Consider the following 19,554-nt stretch of genomic DNA (forward strand, 5'->3'; position numbering starts at 1 on the left):
TTATTGCAAATCCAGAGTAAATACAGAAGTCTGTCTTCTAAACTTGGCCTCTTCTGTGCATATATTGGTATCACCACAGCCATTATATTCTGGTGGCGTGTTGGGTTTTTGTTTTTGCTTTTTTTATAGGGAAGCTGGGAGAAAACATGATCCTTAAACGAGCTGCATGGGTGAAGGTGCCATCTGGGTTCTACGTTGGCTCTTATGTCCATGGAGCAGTGCACAGTCCTTCACTCCACAACCTGGTGCTGGGGAAGTATGGGGCCCTGGTCATCTGCGAGACATCTGAGCGGAATGCAAACCTTGAAGACCTTGGCCGCCGCCTTGGGCAGCATGTGGTGGGCATGGCCCCTCTCTCTGTTGGCTCCCTGGATGATGAGCCTGGGGGAGAGGCAGAAACCAAGATGCTGTCCCAACCATACTTGCTGGATCCCTCCATCACATTGGGACAGTATGTGCAGCCCCAGGGAGTGGCTGTAGTAGACTTTGTGCGGTTTGAATGTGGAGAAAGTGAAGAAGCAGAGGCTTAGCCAGAGACTTGTATCCCAGGAGGAGATGTTTATTTGTAGCTCTGGACATCATTACAAAAAGAAGTTATTTCTTAAGCCTCTTCAAACTCAAAATTTGTTTTTCATTTGAGTTTGTAATTATATACTTCATGGGTAAAATTATTAAATAAAATAATTATATAATAAAGAGAGTAGAATTTTTTCCTTGTTTGCATTATCTCTCGTGCCTTACTTGTGACAGGTTTTAGAAAACAACAGGTGGACTTTATGTGACTGACAGTGTCTGAGAGAACAGGCATCAATAATTATTCTGCTGTTCCCTTCAATATAGATTTATTATGGTGTCCCTCTAATTTCTACCTCACACTTTTCATCTTACTCCTTCTATGACATAGAACTCTCTTGTTATGCTTTTGCCTTGGGGCACTTTGGACTGTGCTTTTACCCTGGAACTTTCCCTGTTAGAGTACAGTACTTAGACTACGTGGATTCCTCTGGAGGGATTATTGATTCAAACTTAAGAGTTGTCTGGAAAAAGTAGGTTCATTTGTTTGTGTCTGTAGAATGCTTTGAAGGCTCTCTGCAGTGGTACGCACACTGCTTCTGACCTCGTTTACTGAAATTAATAACACATGGCCATATTTCTCTTTTGAATAATGGGGTGTGGGTGGCTGGGTGGGTACTGGAGAACTGTAAGGCATATTTTGACAGTCTTTTGTCAGAAACAGGAATTACAGTGGTCCTGTTAGAGAGCTCACTCAACATTGCCTCTTTACTTCCCCAGTACTGAAACATTTCTCCCAACATAGCATAAAGTTACAATCACAGGCAAACCCCAGATGCTGAAAGGAATTCCATTTGCTTGGATAGGTATATTTATTTGAAAAGTTAAAAATGCTCTGGCACATAACAGATCTGGGCATTTGGATTTTGACCTTGGGTGTATACATGAATAACTTCAATGATTTGTGGGTTAAATAGGTTTTAGAAATACCAATCTTAAAATTTAAAACAAATGTTATGTCCTGGCATAATATTAAACATTTTAATCTTAGTTTTTTGGTTCTCTTTCTTGTGACTTCTCCAGAATCATGCAGTTTTAGTGCTTCCTGCTGAGGCTTTAGCTAGAAGGCCACAAAAACCAAAAGTGGTTAGTTAACATTTTAGGTATGTAACACCCAAGGAATGCAAGGATGAGGAAAAATGGAGAACATTCTATGATTTGCAAACTCTATTGTATCTAAATTAAGTAACTGAATGTCATGCAGAAATTGGTAGATATTCTTTCCTGATACTGGCGCTATCTGCTCTCTTCTGTGGTCTTGCAATAGGTATATGCCTTCTTGCCTTAGAAAAGCCCCTTTTCTTTCTTCAACTGGAGCTGTTTCCACCCAGGCAGAGCAGCAAATTGCCCTCTTGTGATGCCAAACACAGACACAAAGTCCTGTTCAGAAAGATAATTCTAAGAGAGAAAACAAAGTTTTCGGTTAGAAGGAAGACATGGCACCTATCAATGCCAATAGAAGTGGGGAGAGTGGGGGTAAGAGAGAATCCTAGGTAGAACCTTGAAGGGGGAAGTAGAATGAATTCCTCAGAAAGGCTGTAATAGACGTAAATTATTCATGGGAGAGGTGTTCTTCAGGTCATGGAGTCCCATTTTAGCCTGTGGAAGAAGCTGATTGGATTCACTACTCTCTTGGTCCCAGCTAACACCATTTTCTTGACAGAAAGACAATAAATGGGTTATATATTATGGATGAATAATAGACATTAGGTTTTGGCAGAATGGAGAACTGAACTGAATGATGGTTTTCCTTGTTTTATGCCCTTAACTACCCTTTTTATCTAGAAGTTTTCAAATGCAAAATCAGGTGGATCTTACTGAGAGCATAAACTTCTCCTAAGGTTTATTTATTGATGTAATGAATATTGTATATCCAAGTAAAGATTATTAATATATGGCTTCTGCTTTCAAGAAAGTTGTAGTCCAGATACTTAAAAGAAGGTTAGAAATCCATTGTGAGAAATCCAGAGAACCTTCCCAAATCAAGCCCTTAAAGGGGAAAATGAAAATTCATTCAATATGAATATATTAGTTTATTCAACAAAAATTCGGGCTGGCCCGGTGGCGCACTGCTACAGTGCGCCGCTTGGGAGCGCGGTGGCGCTCCCGCCGAGGGTTCGGATCCCACATACAGACCCGGCTGCTCACTGGCTGAGCGAGGTGCGGGTGCAACACCGAGGGTTGCGATCCCGTTGCCGGTCCCGGTCTGGTACGGGCGTGACACTGAGGGTTGCGATCCGTTGCCGGTCACGAAAAAAGACAAAAGGGGAAAAAAAAAAAAATTTAAGGAGCGCCCATTATCTGCTAGGCGGTACTGATTTAGGTGCTGAAAAGCTCAGAATATGATGGTAAGACAGACAAGGTCCTTCGTCTGAAGGATATTACTAGAGGGGCAGATAGACAATGAACAAGTATAAAGGGACAGGGGAATAGACAGAGTGGTCACAGAAGGCCTCTCTGGGGAGGTGATATTGGAGCTGAGACCTACATGATGAGAAGGACCTGGCTCTGTGATGATCTGGGAGAAGAATGTTTTTTCAGGCAGGAGTACCAACAAGTGAAAAGGCTCAAAGGCTGGAATGAGCATATCTGAGGAACAGAAAAGCAGCCACTGGCCGAAGGGTAGTAAGTGAAGAGGGAGCGGTATATGAGATGAAATCAAGAGGTAGACAGGTCAGACTGTGTCGGCCTTCATATTCTTTTTTCAAGTACACTGGGAAGCCTTTCAAGGTGTTTTAAACAGGACAGTGTCATTGGTTTTAAAAGCCCTTTGGCTATAGTATGGGGAATGGATTGTAGGGACGGTGGAAACCAGGTGGATGGCAGTTGTCCATGATGGCTAGGCTAGACTAGCAGCAGAGAGATGGAGAGGAGTGGACAGAGACTAGCTGAGGGATTGATGTAGGAGGTCAGAAAAAGAATCAAGAAGGAGCTCTGGAAAGGCTGGCCAGTTAGCTCAGCTTGTTAGAGTGTGTGCTGATAACACCATGGTCTAGGGTTTGATTCCTGTTCCAGCTAGCTGTCAAAAAAAAGGAGCCTTGGCTTTTTGGTTTGATCTACTTGGTAGCTCAAATGTCCATTGAGTGCCTACAATATGCCAGAACTATCCTAGGCCATTTACTGAGATGGGTGCTTTCCTCATAGAGAGCTCCCCTTAGGTCAGACACAGTTCCTTCAGCCACTTACTTCCTTTTTGGCAGGGTTCACATCCTCAGGCAGCTCCTGACTCTGATTTTTCAACAGAACTTCTACAGGGTAATATTTTGGCTCACTGTTATCAGAGTTCAGGGAGAGGGTTGCATTCTTCATGTCCTAGGTAAGATAAGAATGGAGACAAAGGAAAAAAGACTGTTCAGTGTCTGTGATCACAGTTCTTTGTGTGTATATTTAACATTTTGACTTATACCACTTCACCCTTTGTAATCATCTTTCAGAACAATGGTCCCCAAACCAGGCTGCGTGTCAGAATCATCTGGGAATTGAAAACATTCAGATTTGGGGATTTTGGGGGTCCTTCTTTGGAAAGCTGATCAGTAAGTCTAAGGTGAGTCCCGTATAGCTGGTTTGGCATATATGCTATGCTTAAATCTATTTAAAGATTGTGATCATGTATCTTCTCTTGGCACTTTTATTTAAGCCCTACATTTCCAGCCTTTAGATGAATTCAGATTGGAGCCATACTTTTCTTAAAGACAATTTAAAGACATTACATTATGACTAGCTTTAAAATTTGAATTGGTAGAGCACAAAGGACAAAATTGCCAGATGGTTTGAACACCTGGTGCCATGTGCTCATCCTGATGTTAAGGAGCTGTTGGATTACTGGCCAGAGACTCCTTTTTCCTTTTAGCCATTAAAATAGGTGTAAATGACCTAAGTTTCTGTGGACTTCACTGTCAAAAACTGATATCATTTGGGTTAGAAGATTATTATTTCTGAAGAATGCTGCCAATAAATTTAATCTGTCCTGAATGGCAGAGAGAGTTAAATAACAAAATTAGTTGTTATTTTTTAACAGCAAGTCTGTTCTAAATTCTGGGAGGCAGTAAAATAAGAAACTTGGCTCTGAGACATGCTTTTCTATCAATTGAAAAAATCTTTACGTCAAAATAGACAACTAGAATATTACTAAGAGGGACATGATAGGGTTTTGCCCATGTGTAATCTGTAGCATTTGCTGTTTCTTTTTGGCTCTGGTTGCCTGTGTGACTTGCTTCTCTAAGAGCAAACCCAACTCACAGAAGTAATTCTCATGATAGCAGCAGCATCTCCCAGCTCTTCTTTTAACTGTTCATATGATTTTCCTGCCTGAGAAGGAGAGATAGAAAACACAGGGTAAGGTATTGCTTATAGGGTACGGACATCTGAGGCCTGGTCTGTATCTTCAGAAAAAGCAAAAGAGCCAGGGAATGAGAGGACATTTCAAGGATAAGTAAAAATGAAAATTCCTCCTTCTGGGTCCATGCAGGGTTGAAAGATACTTAAACATGATCTACATTCTTTGATGTTGCTCTTCAATCCTCCCTACCAGATTCAAGAAAGAGCATTTGACTAGGAGTCAAAAAACCTGGCTTCTTCCTATTGGTTAACTGTAACTTTAGACCAATAATTTATCCTCTTAGTTCCCTCATCTATAAAATCAGAAGCATAATACTTGTGGTGGCTATCAGGGTGGTTGTAAAAATCAAAATGATGATGTGTGTGGATACACTTTATAAACTACTTATTTTCATGGCTTATTGCTGAGACAAGTGAATTATCTAACTGTTCTTTTTGCTGTGGCAGGTGAAAAAGAGAAGTAAAAAGCAGGGAATGGAGTGGGAGTGGGGGAAATGAGGTCCTGGTTTTACAAGGCCCTTGAATCAGTACTCCACTTTTCCACTGAGCTCTTAGTTCTGAGCTCCCTGGCAGTAAGAACATCTTCCCCATTCTATCTTTTCTTACACTCCAAATGTGAGGGTCCCAGGCCAGGAACCAGCCTGTGAAGATGGGAGGCTCACACCCCTGCTTAACGATCAGGATTGGTGTGGCAGCATCTCGGCCACTGGGGTGAGTGCACAGGTACTCCTGGGCTGTAGCAAGGGCCCTTTCCTTCTCTGTGGCATTGGCCTCAGCTCCAATCCACAGGAACACCTGTTGTGGTAGAGATTTAATATTTGTTAAAGCCATTATACCAAGGACTAAGTATCAGATCATACACACTACACTATCTTTCCCCCTCAGCAATTCATAGCCTCAGCCTAATTTGTTCAGCAGAGAAAGGTTTTCCCAGAATCAGCTTGATATTCATGATTTTAATTGCCCTGTGTATCTCACAAATCTACATCTCCAAACCTGAACTCTCTCTGAATTTCAGCTTCCTGAATACAACTTCTTGCAAAATACCTCCTCTTGGCTGTCTCTAAGCACCTCAGATATAACATCCCCAAAATGTAGCTCTTCTTTTCTAAACTTGTATCTGTCTTAGTCTCCATACTTGATTAGTGGTATTCATCCAGTCACCTGAGGAAGAAACCTGGGAGTCATCTTAGAAACCCCCCATATCCAGTAAGTAACCAGAGCTGGCCAACTTTACCTCCCATGTATTTGTCAAATCTGTCACCATCCCTCTATCCCTGCTCCACTGCCCTTATGCAGGCCCATCACAGCTCTTGACCACTGCAATAGTCTACTGACTGGCCTCCAGTGAACAGTCTTCTTCATCCTCACCCGCTCCTTCCTCTCCTACACTTGCGGGAGTGATCTATCTCAAGTCCAGTCTGACCATGTCACTCCCTTAAGTTTCAGTGGCTTTCCAGAGTAAATGTCAAACTTCTTCACATGGTAGGTCATACTTGCTTCTTCAGCTTCATTTCTAGGGTTCTCCTTAACTCTTTGTTACGTTCCGATATTTCTTTTTTTTTTGTGACCGGTAAGGGGATCGTAACCCTTAGGCTTGGTGTCGCCCGCACCGCGCTCAGCCAGTGAGCGCACCGGCCATCCCTATATAGGATCCAAACCCGCAGTGGGAGCGCTGCACTCTCCCGAGTGAGCCACAGAGTCGGCCCTCTGATATTTCTTTTAGTTTCCTATATGCTATAATATTTCATGTCTTGCTTTTTTACGTGTGCTATTTCCTTTGCCCAGAATGCCTTCTCCATCCTTTTCTAACCAATTAATACCTATTCATACTTTGAGATTCAGCCTGAGAACCATCTCCTCCAGGAAGTCTTCTTTGAGCCCCTAAACTGTGTCAAGTGCCCCTAATTTGTGCTCCCATGGCACCTTGTATATACATCATCGTAGTGAAATAATGTTTCTCTGTATGGCTCCCCCCTTCAGTCTGTAAACTCTGAGAGCAGGGGCCCTTCACCTTGGTGACACCCACCTAACACAGTGACTAGCACAGAGGGGGTGCTCAGAGTATATTTCCTGAGCTGAACTGAAGAAAATGGCACGTGGAGGAGGGGTTGCCTTGAAGATATCTCATCTACACCCCTTTGTTCCTTAAAAGGCCCATATCCTCTAAATTTGGAACCTGTTGCTATTGATACTAAGATAAAGAAATGCATGATGGCAGGATGGCCTGATTTTCCCAAAACAAGGTGGGAAAATTTCCCAGTATGGTGAGTTGTTTTTTGTCTTTTTTTGTAGCACATGCTCCTAGCACAGACTGGTGAGTTTTAAACATCATTCTGTTCACTCCAAGTCTGAAAAAATATGCTCTTCCTTTAGTCAACACTGACAAATGTTTGATTGACTTGGGGATGGTCTGGGGCTACCCTTGGTCTATTCTGATGTGGGGATACTACACAAAAACAGCCTAAACTATGGGGATCTTTGTCATTTGTTCTGAGTTCTGTGGCTGTGTCTTACCTGGTCCCAGGTATCCAGGAGCATCACATCACCTGGATTCAGGTCATCCTGGGTGAAATCTGTGACCTCAGTGACAGTAAACCGGCCAGTCTTATTAGAACATTCAAAGAGACGGGACTGGACATCTAGGATTTCCTGCTGGAGTCTGCAATACAGTTTGTTTAGAGGCACTGAGCTGCTTAGAAATGTTTTTAAAACTGAAAGGGATCTTGGCCTTAGTGCAGTTCACAAGCTTGGGAGGCAGGGGGAGCCAAGCAGAGGGGGATACTGTGTTGCCATACCTTTTATCATTAGCATAGGGAGTTTTCCCTCCCAGTAGGTCCCAGAACTCAGCTGGCTCCTGGCCCTCGGCCACAGTGTCTTCAGTGCCGTCACAAAGAAGGCCGGCCAGCTCCTTAGCCATTGCCCGCTCATCCCCACTAGACCCCTGAGAGTAGGGCAGGGAGAACACAGATGTTAGTCGCACAGGGGCATGCTGACGTGGAAAGAGAAGTTTCTGAGACTAATATCTCAGTGTGGCCAGAATTAGCTACCAAGCCACAGTCCCTCAGGATGGGGAGATAGATGGCTTTGTTCTAGCGCTGGGAAGGAGGGAAGGAAAGTGGAGTCTGGTGGCAAAGAACAGGACTAAACTCTGAAACCCACAGTGGATGTGGACAAGAGTCACCTTGTTTAGCTTCAGTTGGAATGGGTTTTTTTTGGCGGCTGGCTGGTACCAGGAACTGAACCTGTGACCTTAGTGTTACAAGTCTGTGCTCTAAACAACTGAGCTAACTGGCCAGACCTCAGTTGGAGTTTTAGCACCTACTTTTGATTTTTTTTTTTTAAGAGAAAAAACTTCAATTTATTTTTAAAATTACATACAGTAAAATTCACTCTTTTTGGCATACAGTTCTATGTCTTGATAGACAGGCAGAATTATGTTACCATCACCACAGTAAAGACACAGAACAGTTTCGTCCTTAGTACCTCCCAAAATTCCTTGGGGCTACCCCTTTGGAGTTAAACCCTCCCTGAATCCATAGCCTCTGGCAACCATTAATCTGTTCTGTTCTCCATCACTCTAGTTTTGCCTTTTCCAGAATGTCATAAATGGAATTATGTAATATTTAGCATTTGAGTCTAGCATAATGCATTTGAGATTCATCAATGTCACTGTATCAGTGGTTCGTTCCTTTATATTATTGAGTAGTGTTCCACTGTGTGGAAGTGCCACAGTTTGTTTATTCATTTTACAGTTGGAAAAAAAGTATTTCCAGGGCCGGCCCGTGGCTCACTTGGGAGAGTGCGGTGCTGATAACACCAAGGCCATGGGTTCAGATCCCTATATAAGGATGGCCGGTTCGCTCACTGGTTGAGCGTGGTGCTGACAACACCAAGTCAAGGGTTAAAATCCCCTTACCGGTCATCTTTAAAAAAAAAAAAAAAAAAGTATTTCCTGGCCGAGCCCATGGCACGCTCGGGAGAGTGCGGTGCTGGGAGCGCAGCAGCACTCCCGCCGCGGGTTCGGATCGTATATAGGGATGACCGGTGCACTCACAGCGCTCACTGGCAAAAAAAAAAAAAAAAAAAAAAAGTATTTCCAATTTTTGCTGAGTACAAATAAAGGTGCTCTAAACATTTGTATATAGGTTTTTGTGTGAAGATAGTTTTTTATTTCACTTCGATAAATACCTAGCAGTAGGATTGCTGGATTATATGGTAAGTGTATGTTTAACTTTATGAGAAATTGTCAGTTTTCCGAAAGCTATGCCACTTTGTGGTCTTACCAGCAATTCATGCAAGTTTCTATTGCTCTGCATCCTTGCTCACATTTCATATTGTCAATTTTTTTAACCATTCTAATAGATGTATAGTGTTATCTCACTGTGGTTTTAATTCTCTTTTGTAAAACAATTTTAGTGCCTTTTTTTTTTTTTTTTTTTTGGTGGCTGGCCAATATGGGGATCCGAACCCTTGACTTTGGTGTTATAACACCCACACTCTTAGCCAACTGAGCTAACTGGCCAGCCCCATGATTTTAGTGCTTTTTAGTGCCCTAGTGCAATATGAATTGACAACATTATATTTTTACTGGTTTGTGGGTTTTTTTTGGTGGCTGGCCGATACAGGGATTGAACCTTGGACTTCATCACCATGCTCTACCCAACTGAGCTACTTGGCCAGCCCTTATTTTTAGTGTTTTTGTTCCATGTTGGTGCCTGTCCTGTTATAATCCACCAAATTTATGTGGGAAGATTGACTTATCCCAGCCTCCATCTGTGCAGAAGTTTATGGGATATCTCTTGGGTATAAGCAGGGCTGTCAATGAGTTTCTATCTGGAGGCCTGTTGTGGGGAATATTGTGGCTCCCTTTGAAGATTCTTTAGGAAAAAGTCCTCTCTTTTTGAGGACTGCTCCAGCCTACTTTTTAGTTCCTTTGACCTTGCTGATGGGGGTGGGCAGGCGGGGTGCATAGGGCTGGGCTCTGAGGGGCTGGTCTGACCACTGGGTCCAGCCATCCTACCTTGCCATACCACAGGTAGTGTTCTGCCTGGGTTCGCAGCAGAAAGACATCATTGGAATTTAGGGAAGAGGCAAAGGCTGGAACCTCTACTGCTTTGGTGTTAGATTTGTCATTTCCTTGAATTTGGAAGAGTCTTACTGGAGGTTCAGGTTCAGCATTTCCCTTCCTGGAAGTCCCACCCTAGAGAGAAGAAGAAAAGCAGAGTCCAGGTGTAAGGAGCACCATGTGAGCAGAGCACTAGGCTAGCTGAACGTGGCTGTATTTGACACCGTCTTTGTCACTGAGGAGCTTCTAGGCTAACTGGAAAGGGTCAGGGTGAGCTGGAGTTATGGTATCAGTAATATTAGCTTTCATTCTGAGAATATGTCAGGCTCTGTGACTGGTGCCTTAAGCCTGTATCATTTCCCTGATCTTCACAACAACTTTATGAAGTAGATATTATTATCCCACAGTACAGATGAGAAAACCCAGACTTAGAAACCTGGCTAATAAATGACAAGACTAGGACTTGACCCATACTTGTGTGATATCGAGCATGTGACATTACGCATTGCCTGGTAGTGCTTCAACCAGAGCTCCAAGGAAGAAGTGGGACTTGCATTTAAAGGGGCATGTTTGGTATGGTGCATGTGAGGTCTAATGAGGAGGCCCACCTGACTGGAGTGGAAGGTGCAGATTAGGGAGCTGAGGGTAATGCACCTGCACGGGTAATAAGGGTCAGATTAGGACAGATCTTGAATATTAATTAGACACTGATTTCAACTTGAAGCCTTAGGCTGTCGGGATTCACGTGTCTTAGAGAGATCAACCCCCTTCTTGCCTATGTTTAACCCAAGCTCTGCTCCCCACCCTCTCCTCCCCTCCCCTTCCCTCCTGTCTGGTACCCCCCTGCTGGGCATTCTTAGTTCTGAGCATTCTTGCTCATGGTGTAATTTTATCTGAGGGCCCTCACCTCAAAGATAACCAGCTTTCCTTTGAAGATGGCCATGAAGTGGCGTGGCTCCTTCCCCATGCTGACCCGAACCTGCACAGGGGCCCCATCAAACTGCCGATCCAACACCACCGCCTGGTATGCCGAGGCTGCCAGCTCATCCTGTGAGGCGTGGCGGCCCTGCAGTGGTGAGAGGGGAGTGATGGACCCCTACTTCCCAGCCCAGTGGCCACAGGAAGTATGAGGATCCAAAGCTGAGAGCCTGTGCCAGGCCTACCTGCCAGATGTACAAGATGTAACGTGGCTTCCCATTCACCTCATATGTGTAGAGAACCAGATAGCAGTCTCCCCCATAAAAGAAGCCATACCACTGATGTTCCACAGGGACCAGCTCCAGGTTCTCGATTCTCCAAACCTGGGCAGAGAAGGAGACAATTCCCTGCAGATGGGGGTCCTGTTTAAAGACACAGGTACCTGTAGGGAACTGAGCCATGCTTAGCAGAGGATTCGTGTGCGCACGGTGCTGACAGCCACTCCAAGTATCCCTTCCCCCTCTGGTTCTTCTCTCCCAGTGGTGGGGTCTCATCACATTCACATTTACATGATATGAATCCTGAGAAGAACTGGGCCATCCTGGTCAGGTGCATCCCATCACCGCAAGGTCTTTGCAGGCTGAGCGATGATTTAAATATACCTTCCAGGTGAGTTATTGACAGCACATTTAGGCGTATGCCTTTCACTTCCCTGAAGCATTGTGGGAAAACTCTGCAGACTCTCAAGCCTCTTAGAGAATACTTCTGAAGTGCCAGAGGAGAAAAGGAAAGCAAAGCAGGCATGGAATCACCTGCCCCTCATTACAGGAGGAACAGCCAAGGGGGCCAGTGCTGCCTGCTCTAACGTTTGAATCATTGGGCTTACCTCAACTTTTCCATTGCCATCATCCACCATTCTTTCCCGGGCAGCTACCTCTGGCTTGTTGTGCAGTAGAATCACATCCAACTTGTCCTGGAAAACATTAGCTGCAGAGAAGGAGTTGGGAAAAGCTGAGTGAGTGAGAAGTATCCATGCCTGTCTTTCTAGAGAGTCCCGGCAGTGAGAGGATGGTCTGGGGCAATCTCACCGATTTTACCAATGCTGAACATTTTACCCAGGCCCATGGTCTGGTCCTTCACTGACCACTTCTGGAACAGCTGCTTGAACATGGCTGATTCAGCACCATCATTGACAGTCTCCACGTTGGTGCTGCTGGGGTAGCTCTTCATTTTGATGAAGCCCTGTAGACCCCACCCCGCAAAGGTAGGTCAGTTGGGGAATACACTGAGTTGTCTGCTTATCTGGTAATTCACCCCTCTGAAGTCAGTTGGCAGGATCCCTCCCGTCTGGGAGTCAGAGTCAAATTCTAACTCACTTCTGTCTAAGGACCAAGTTACCTGCCTGAAAAAAATGACTGAGTGGAACATTTTGGCATCTCTTCATTGGCCTGTCATGATTATGACTATTATTGATTTTTTTTTTTGCAAGATCCTGTATGCTGTATTTTTTCAGCACTTATGTACTCTACTGACTTCATATCACATTTTTTTTTTTGCTCATTTATTGCTTTGTGAGTGCATCTTGCTTGGTTTATCTGCATAGGTCTGCACAAATACCATAAGCTCCTTGAGGACAAGGCTATTAACCTTGATATGTGATATCCTCTTCAATAATAATAGCCACCTTTTATTGAGAATGTCCCTTGTGCCAAGTACTGTTCTGAGTGCTTTACAAATGATATTTAATCCTTACAACAACCTGGGAGATGGGTACTGTTATCCCCATGTTAGATATGAGGAAACTGAAGTTCAGGAGTGTTAAGTAGTCTTCCCCAGAGCCCTCAGCTGATAAAGGCAAAACCTGGATTTGAATCCCAGTTTGTCTGTCTGACTTTGAACCCTTTATATGTAACTGCAAATTTATATGCTCAAGTGCTTAGTATGGCTCTCTGAACACATGTGAAGTGTGTTTTTTGTTTTTTGTGGCTGGCTGGTATGGGGATCCAGACCCTTGACTTTGGCGTTATAACAGCATGCTCTAACCAACTGCGCTAACCAGCTAGCCCCTGTAGTGTTATTGGCAGAATTATTTGGACAATATAGCACGTCTGTAGCTCCTACCAGGGCTTTAGACATGGCTGCCTGTTTCTCAGCCTTTGTGGCTCCTTTTCCTTTCCACACGTAGATCTTGGTCCCACCGTGGTCCAGGATATAGCAGTCCTGAAGCAGTCAGGGATAAATGTGGTTACTGCTACTCAAGACCAGAAGGAAGGACTTTGCCCAGGATCTGGTTCTGAAGTGAGGCCTGGCTACCCCAAGCTAAACCCACCCAAGCTATACTTACATTATGGTTCAGTAAGTCCTGGACCAGAGGCCTCATTGCTACCTCTGTGACTGCCAGCTGGCCAGCCGAGTCTGAGACACTGCAGAAGGGGAGAGGTTAGCCTGTGCCTTCTCTTCTGCAAAGCATCTTGTAGTCAGCTTGATGTTTTTCTGACTGTTTTAGTGTTGAGTTTCTGGGCAGAGTTTGACTTCTTAAGACATACATGGCTTGAATGCAGACAGGAATGTACAGACTCTGTTCTATGGAGACTTTTGTGCATCTCTCTCCCAAATGTTATCCCTTCCATATCCTCGTGCATGTATATATAGACCAGAGTAAAAGAAAGGTTTCCCTAAGAGATCAGAAGAGTTGCTAATAAGAACAGAAGATACCCACCTCCTTGAGAGGGGAATCTCCACACTCTAGAAGCTGCATTTAAAAAGGACTAAGAAGAAAGCCAGGTGCCTGCACCCAAAACAAGCCAAGCAGAGGTGCCTGTTTTTCTAGGGGACACCATCCCCCAACCCAGCTTCCAGCCAGCAGCCAGGTTTAGTTACTCACTGATACAATACGATACTGGATTTCTGCTGCTGATCAATGATCTCATCAGGGACTGCAGGCTTGATAATGGAGCATTGGCCAAGGGTGTCTTGAAGGACCTTCATCAGCTCTGGGCTGGCCGCCTCCTTGTCTCCCTCCATCACTCCTATTTCAGCACGGCCCCCTCGCTCCCTGTCACGAATATCTTTTGCCAGAAGCATAGCCTGTCAAAGCCCAAGGAAGCACTTAGCTCATCTGGACTCCTTTCTGCCTGATGGCTTTGGGGGAGCAGCCTGAATCCCAACACAGGAGTTATTCTGATGCCAAGGAGCCCAGGGGTGAGTTATAGACTCACATACTCTGTCTGACTCTAAGACAGATTCTACTCAAAGGCAGGGTCCACCTTGGTTCTTGGGGAAGAGCCAGCATGGAAGGAAGGAGGAAAAGGCACCTGATAGAGTGCAAGCCCCATGACTAGGCCTGAGGGAGAGAAGAGAGAGAGCTAAGACTAAAAAGAGCCACACCTTCAGGCGCTCCCCACTGCTGCTCTCTGGGCCATTCCACTGGATGATGACCTTCCCAAGGTCCAGCAAGAAGACATCACCTCGGTTGAAACTGTCCCAGCTCATTTCCACCTGCAGATGAGAGGTAAACATTGTTCAGGAGGAATTTTTAGGTGCCAAGTGGAGAAACCCTTAGCCCAGGACAGATGGGGAAGGACTTACCTCGGTGGCCCTGATGTTTCTCTTCCCCTTCACATGTAGCAGCCGCTTCACATCGTAGGTGTTGGTCTCAACATGCTTCATCCCAGAGGCCACACCCCCCTTCTTGTAGCTGAGAGAACATCCATTCAGTTATTTATTGAGCACCTGCTATGTGCTAGGTTCTGGGGAAACCGTGGTGCATTACACAGCCTCTGTCCATGTGGGCGATGACAATAAATCAGCAAGCTAAATACAGGTGGTGGTAGCTGCTGCCCTGCAAGTAGACTCAGTGACTGGCTTTCTGAGAGAGGGTGATATTTGAAGTGATATTTGAGCTGAGATACTATGGTAAGAAGGAGTCAATAACCAGAGGAATAGTGCTGCAGGCAGAGGAAATGTCAGTGATAAAGACCCCCAGCATGAAAGGGCTTGTTTTGTCTAGGAACAGTCTAAATATCTGTGTGCCAATGGGAGAGGGGCACAAGTCAGGCAGCAGCAGAACCTTAAGACCACCTACACCAAGAGCTCTCCTGCCCCTGGCACTCACCCAACTAGCCTCCATACCAGGCATCCTGTTCTTTAAGGGAATGCATAAGGCAACCTGGAGCAGAGGGGCTTTATCTTTTGGTTCCCCAGGGACTCAGTGTGATGCTCTGTGCCTGGCAGGTCCTTAGTCAGTGGAGATGACCAACCTGCAAGAAGCTGGGGTTGGCCCAGCCTCAGAATTGTCTAGCTCTTTGGAATCCCTTTTTGTTTTTAACCTTAAGTGCAAAGTTTTACGTTAAACTCCTCAATTCGTGGAACATTATCACCACTGGCCTTTGCAAGCCCCCTCTTGTGTTAAGTGTCTCTGTATTCCTTTTTATTTGCATGCTCTACTCCCAGTCCTCTCCCTACTGGAGGCTTCCATTCGAACAGTTTAACATCTCTCCTTTATTTTCATTCTGGTAAAATGTGTTCTGTTGTTTGGTATGCATGTATTTTTAAAAACAAAAGTGGATATTCTGTTATATATCTCAGTCTGCTTCTTACTTTGTTCACTAAGCACCATGTTTGTGAGCTGTCCTGTGTTGGGTGTGCATCTAATCCGTTGCTTCCAGCTGCTGCATAGTACTCCTCAGTGCGATGTCCAGTCTCCCAGTGACAGATGACCCACTGCCTGCAGCTTCCTACCCCCCCCCCCCCATTATACTGCTATGATCATTTTGGTTTGTGTTCCCTTATGGACCTGGGTACGTGAGGATTTCTTTGAATTACAAACCCAGAAGTGGGGTTTGCCTAAGTGGCACCGACTCCTCTCCAGAATGCTGTGCTAGTCCACATTTTCACCAGCAGGGAACGAGGGCTCCTGTTTAGCCACAGCTTCACCAACACTTGGCACCACCCTGCACTCTAATTTGTGCTACTCTAATAGGTGGAAGTGATAGCTTTGTTTTACTTTGTGTTTCTCTGATTACTTTCTTTATATGCATATTGGCCCTTTGGGTTTCCTCTTCTGTAAGGTGCTATTTCCGTCCTTGCTCTGTGTATTGCTACTCACATAATGCCTTGCTTGAAGTAGCCACGGAAGGTATCGGACTCATGGTACTGGACTTCCCGGTGCTGCACGGGACTACCTCCCAGGTAGTCGTCCAGTTGTATGGTGTAGATGGCTGCGCAGCTCTGCTCATCCTGGGAGGAGTCCTTCCCAATCCAGAAGTGGATGTCCTGGGAGAGGAGACTGCCCACTTTCCGGGTCTGGGATGTAGCCAGAAAGATCAGGTCAGGGGCCAGCTCACCTCTTCTTTGCTGCTGGCCTCAGGCATGGGAAGAATGCAGAGTATAGTGGCTTGTGCTCTGCCCTTCGCAGGCTCAGGGGCCCTCTCTCTCCCTGCAGTGGGTGCTGGAGACACCCCAGCTTCTGTGCAGACCTGTCATCATGGCTCAAGCTTTGGCAGCCCAAACTCCTCCCCATATTTGGGGGAAGTTGAAAGCTTGTTGTTCCCAAAATAAATGGAGACCAGTGGGAATCTTTTCCCAGTTGGATTGCAGACTTACCTTACAGGTCCCTGGCTGCCCTGCACATGCAGGCACAGTGCTGATTTGTACATCTGCATGGCTCTGTCAGTACCCTTCATGTGGGATAGTGTTGCCTCCACTTGAATGAGCACTTGGAGGCCAGAGACAAGCCTTGCATTTATCTGGCCTTCTTCCACACCACTTTAGTGTGGGACCTGGGCCCCAGGAGGGAGAAGTGCTGCTCATGGGTGACTCGCTGAGGTTCAGTCTGAGGGCCCCACCCTGTCCTCTAATGCAAAATTAAAAATCCAGGCCTGATGATATTTGCTGGTAAACTGGAGGCCTGCTCTGCCCAGCAATGAGGAAGAATTGAGGCAGATACCAGGGACCCTGATTACCTTCCATCACCAGCAGATCTCTCAATAGAGCCTGAGAACTGGCTCTCAGGGGTGAGGGGATGGTGCTCACCGAGAGAACGACGTAGCAGTCCCCCTCATAGAAGTTGCCATGGGCATTCAGGGGCACCAGTGCCAGCTCCATTTTCTGGAAGGACAATGGGTGTGTCTAGGCTGCATTCCCACTCCCTCCCCAGCCTCCCTCTCCTCTTTGTCATTTGGCACAGGTGGTAGGGGAGAGGAAGGGAAGATGTCCCCACAGACCTCACAAGATGAGGCAGCCAGCCACAGAATTAGTGTGGCTACCCCTCTAGCTTCTATGAGCTCTGCCTGCATCACCCTGGATCCAAATCTGGGTCCCTGTCCTGGTCTCTCACCCTATTCTCTTCCCCACTTTGCAGTTGGCCTCTTCTGGCTATATTGTGGGGAGCCTTTTGAGCCACCTCCAGCCCTTTGCAGGGAAAAGACGTGGATGTAAACTCTTAAGTAAAAACCCTGCTTTGAGCAGGTGTGCCAGTGCCTCCAACACTCTGCTCTCCAACTCTGACCACCCAATGCTGGCCAAGGCTGTGCAGGGAGGAACGCTGGGATTCTATGGGACTATGAGAGGTGAGGAGGATAATGACATTTGGAGATTGCTAGCAGTGTGTGGGGCTCCATGCCATGTCCCATGTTTGGAGTCTGGGTTGGGGTACTGATTTGACACTGCATGTATGGCTTGTCCCAGGAGGGCCATTCCCACAGCCTCGATGTAGATTTTCATTACTCTCTCCAAGTGAGGTAAACCTGCAGCCATACTTGTTTATGTTCTATGTAAAATGTGTGTTAAATGTAAAAATGTTAAATATACTACAATTTTTGTAACTCCATTTTAGTACCTACAAAGTTTTAAATAAACTGGGAGTCTTAAACAATGCAAGTGACCTGGGCCTCTCACAAGTTCTGAGAGGCTTGCTAGAGAGCTATGACTCCCTCTTCCTACACGAGGACAGTGAAGTGAGGCACCACCTCTGGATTTTGTGCAGTAGCAACAGATTGGGCTCTGAGTGGGAGGTGGGGGAGGGGGAGGTTCTCACATCTGGCGGGTGCAGCTACCCAGGCCAGGGTGGTTCCCAGCTATGAATTGCTGGAGATTGGAGTCAGCCAGAGGTCCTCAAGCCCAGGTGGAGAAGGGATAAGCAATGCCCCATCTGTGCAGTGCCCCCCCACCCTATGCTTTGTAGGAGCCAGAGCGCCCAGTGGAAGATAATGACTGAAGCAGCCAGAAGTGGATGGATGGGTCCCACCCATCTTTCCAGGGCATTTACTGGAAGTGCAGACTTACTGAGCAGATGGCTGGATAAACGATAAACTTATTTTTGCTTGGAGCCCTGCTCTCCAGGGCTAAACACATTCCCTCCACCTGCCACCCACCTGCTTTGAGCACTTGGGTGGGGTCAAGGACAGGGAAACATGCACTTTGATGCTGCCTCTCGTTGTTCTCAAGCCATGGGCTAAGGAGTGCTGGAGAGCTGTGGTCTAGCAGACCAAGGCAGCCAGACTGTCCCCAGATCCCAGCAATCAGAAGTAAGGTGTGCCTCCAGCCCAGCTCACCTCTATTCTCCAGGTGATGATCCCAGGGTCGTTGCCCACAGCCCTGAAGGCGCTGCTCAGCGACATGGTGATTATCTTCCCAGGACTGAAACATCACAGAGCAAGACGGGAGATGATGTCTCTCACAGTGGGCATCAATCCAGTTTTTCTCCTAGTCACTTCCCAATCTGTTGTCAGCCATCCTGCCATGTCCTTGTGGTGCAACCTTGCGCCATTTCATAATGGTGGGGGAAACAACTTGTCCAAGTTCACATGGTAAGTCTGGCTGGCCCAGGGATTCCCACCTGAATGTTCTGCTTCCCACCTGCTACTTTCCTTGTTAAGAGCTCTGGTAATAGCTACCATTATTTGTTAAGGGGGTGATAATATTTTAAGCCCTATGTTGATTCACTGTGCATATGTTATCTTGTTTAATTCTCCAAAAGTGAATATATTTTCTTCATCTTAAGCTGTAGTAAAGTTGAGGTTTTAGAGAGGTTAAATAACTTGCCCAAGGTCATACCCTAGAATGAAATCCATATCTGATTCTAAAACCTGTGATTTTAGCCACTTTGATATACTTCAACCCTAAATACTTCCTAAACTTTACTAAATTCAGTGGCACATGGGGAGAAGCTGGTCAGAAAAAGTATTTCCAAACTGAGTTGCCTTCTCGCACTCTCATTCCCCCTAACTCTTCCCAGATTATCTGCTTGCAAGGTCCTTTCCACAGTAACTCTTTGACCTCTTTTAGCTTTTATTTTATTTTATTTTTAAAGTAAACTGTCCTAAAACTCAAACACCTCTTCCTGTTTTTGTCTTATGACTAATATATTCCCTGTGCCTTGCAGAAGAAAAGGGAAAGTAAAATGGCAGGGCTGGGCCTGGGACAAAGGGTTCCCAGTGGCAGCAGGAGAGGCAGGTGTGGCCTGGTCTCGCCTGTGGGCGGATGGCTTCCTTGTCCTCCTCCCCCACAGACCCTATCTTCTCTGTGGAAAAACCAATCTCCTCTAAGAATAATTTAGAGGGGCCGGCCGGCCCGGTGGCACACTGCTACAGTGCGCCGCTTGGGAAGCGCGGCAGCGCTCCCGCTGAGGGTTCGGATCCCACATACAGACCGGCCGC

General features: G+C 45.9%; 2 protein-coding genes across 2 annotated transcripts in view; one reads left to right on the forward strand and one right to left on the reverse strand.

The window, feature by feature from the left end:
• Positions 1–19,554, forward strand: part of TSFM (Ts translation elongation factor, mitochondrial) — a 51,592-nt gene that overhangs the window by 9,349 nt on the left and 22,689 nt on the right. Inside the window, exon 6 of the mRNA XM_008570157.1 lies at positions 4,008–4,117. Coding sequence (XP_008568379.1) covers positions 4,008–4,117 — 110 coding nt within the window. The remainder of the gene's footprint in view (positions 1–4,007; positions 4,118–19,554) is intronic.
• Positions 1,371–19,145, reverse strand: AVIL (advillin). Its single transcript, XM_008570156.1, has 19 exons — positions 18,451–19,145; positions 16,931–17,005; positions 16,005–16,201; positions 14,486–14,594; positions 14,285–14,395; positions 13,782–13,984; positions 13,242–13,320; positions 13,019–13,117; positions 11,986–12,139; positions 11,784–11,884; positions 11,143–11,280; positions 10,887–11,045; positions 9,935–10,114; positions 7,710–7,855; positions 7,429–7,573; positions 5,518–5,706; positions 4,813–4,881; positions 3,760–3,885; positions 1,371–1,971 (listed from the first exon to the last, which is right to left on the reverse strand). Exons 1-19 carry the CDS (start codon positions 18,514–18,516, stop codon positions 1,858–1,860), a joined length of 2,460 nt encoding a protein of 819 aa, XP_008568378.1. The 5' UTR covers positions 18,517–19,145; the 3' UTR covers positions 1,371–1,857.

This window comes from Galeopterus variegatus, unplaced genomic scaffold (assembly GCF_000696425.1).
Source record: "Galeopterus variegatus unplaced genomic scaffold, G_variegatus-3.0.2 Scaffold576, whole genome shotgun sequence".
NCBI lineage: Eukaryota > Metazoa > Chordata > Mammalia > Dermoptera > Cynocephalidae > Galeopterus > Galeopterus variegatus.

What these genes read in the sequence shown, in the direction of transcription:
- AVIL (XM_008570156.1), bottom strand. Translation starts at nt 18,516, where the DNA reads ATGTCGCTGAGCAGCGCCTTCAGGGCTGTGGGCAACGACCCTGGGATC. An exon ending in TCATCACCTGGAGAATAGAG is followed by an intron (nt 17,006 to 18,450) that starts GTGAGCTGGGCT and finishes TTGTCCTTCCAG; the next exon opens with AAAATGGAGCTGGCACTGGT. An exon ending in CCCTATGCTAATGATAAAAG is followed by an intron (nt 7,574 to 7,709) that starts GTATGGCAACAC and finishes ACTGTATTGCAG; the next exon opens with ACTCCAGCAGGAAATCCTAG.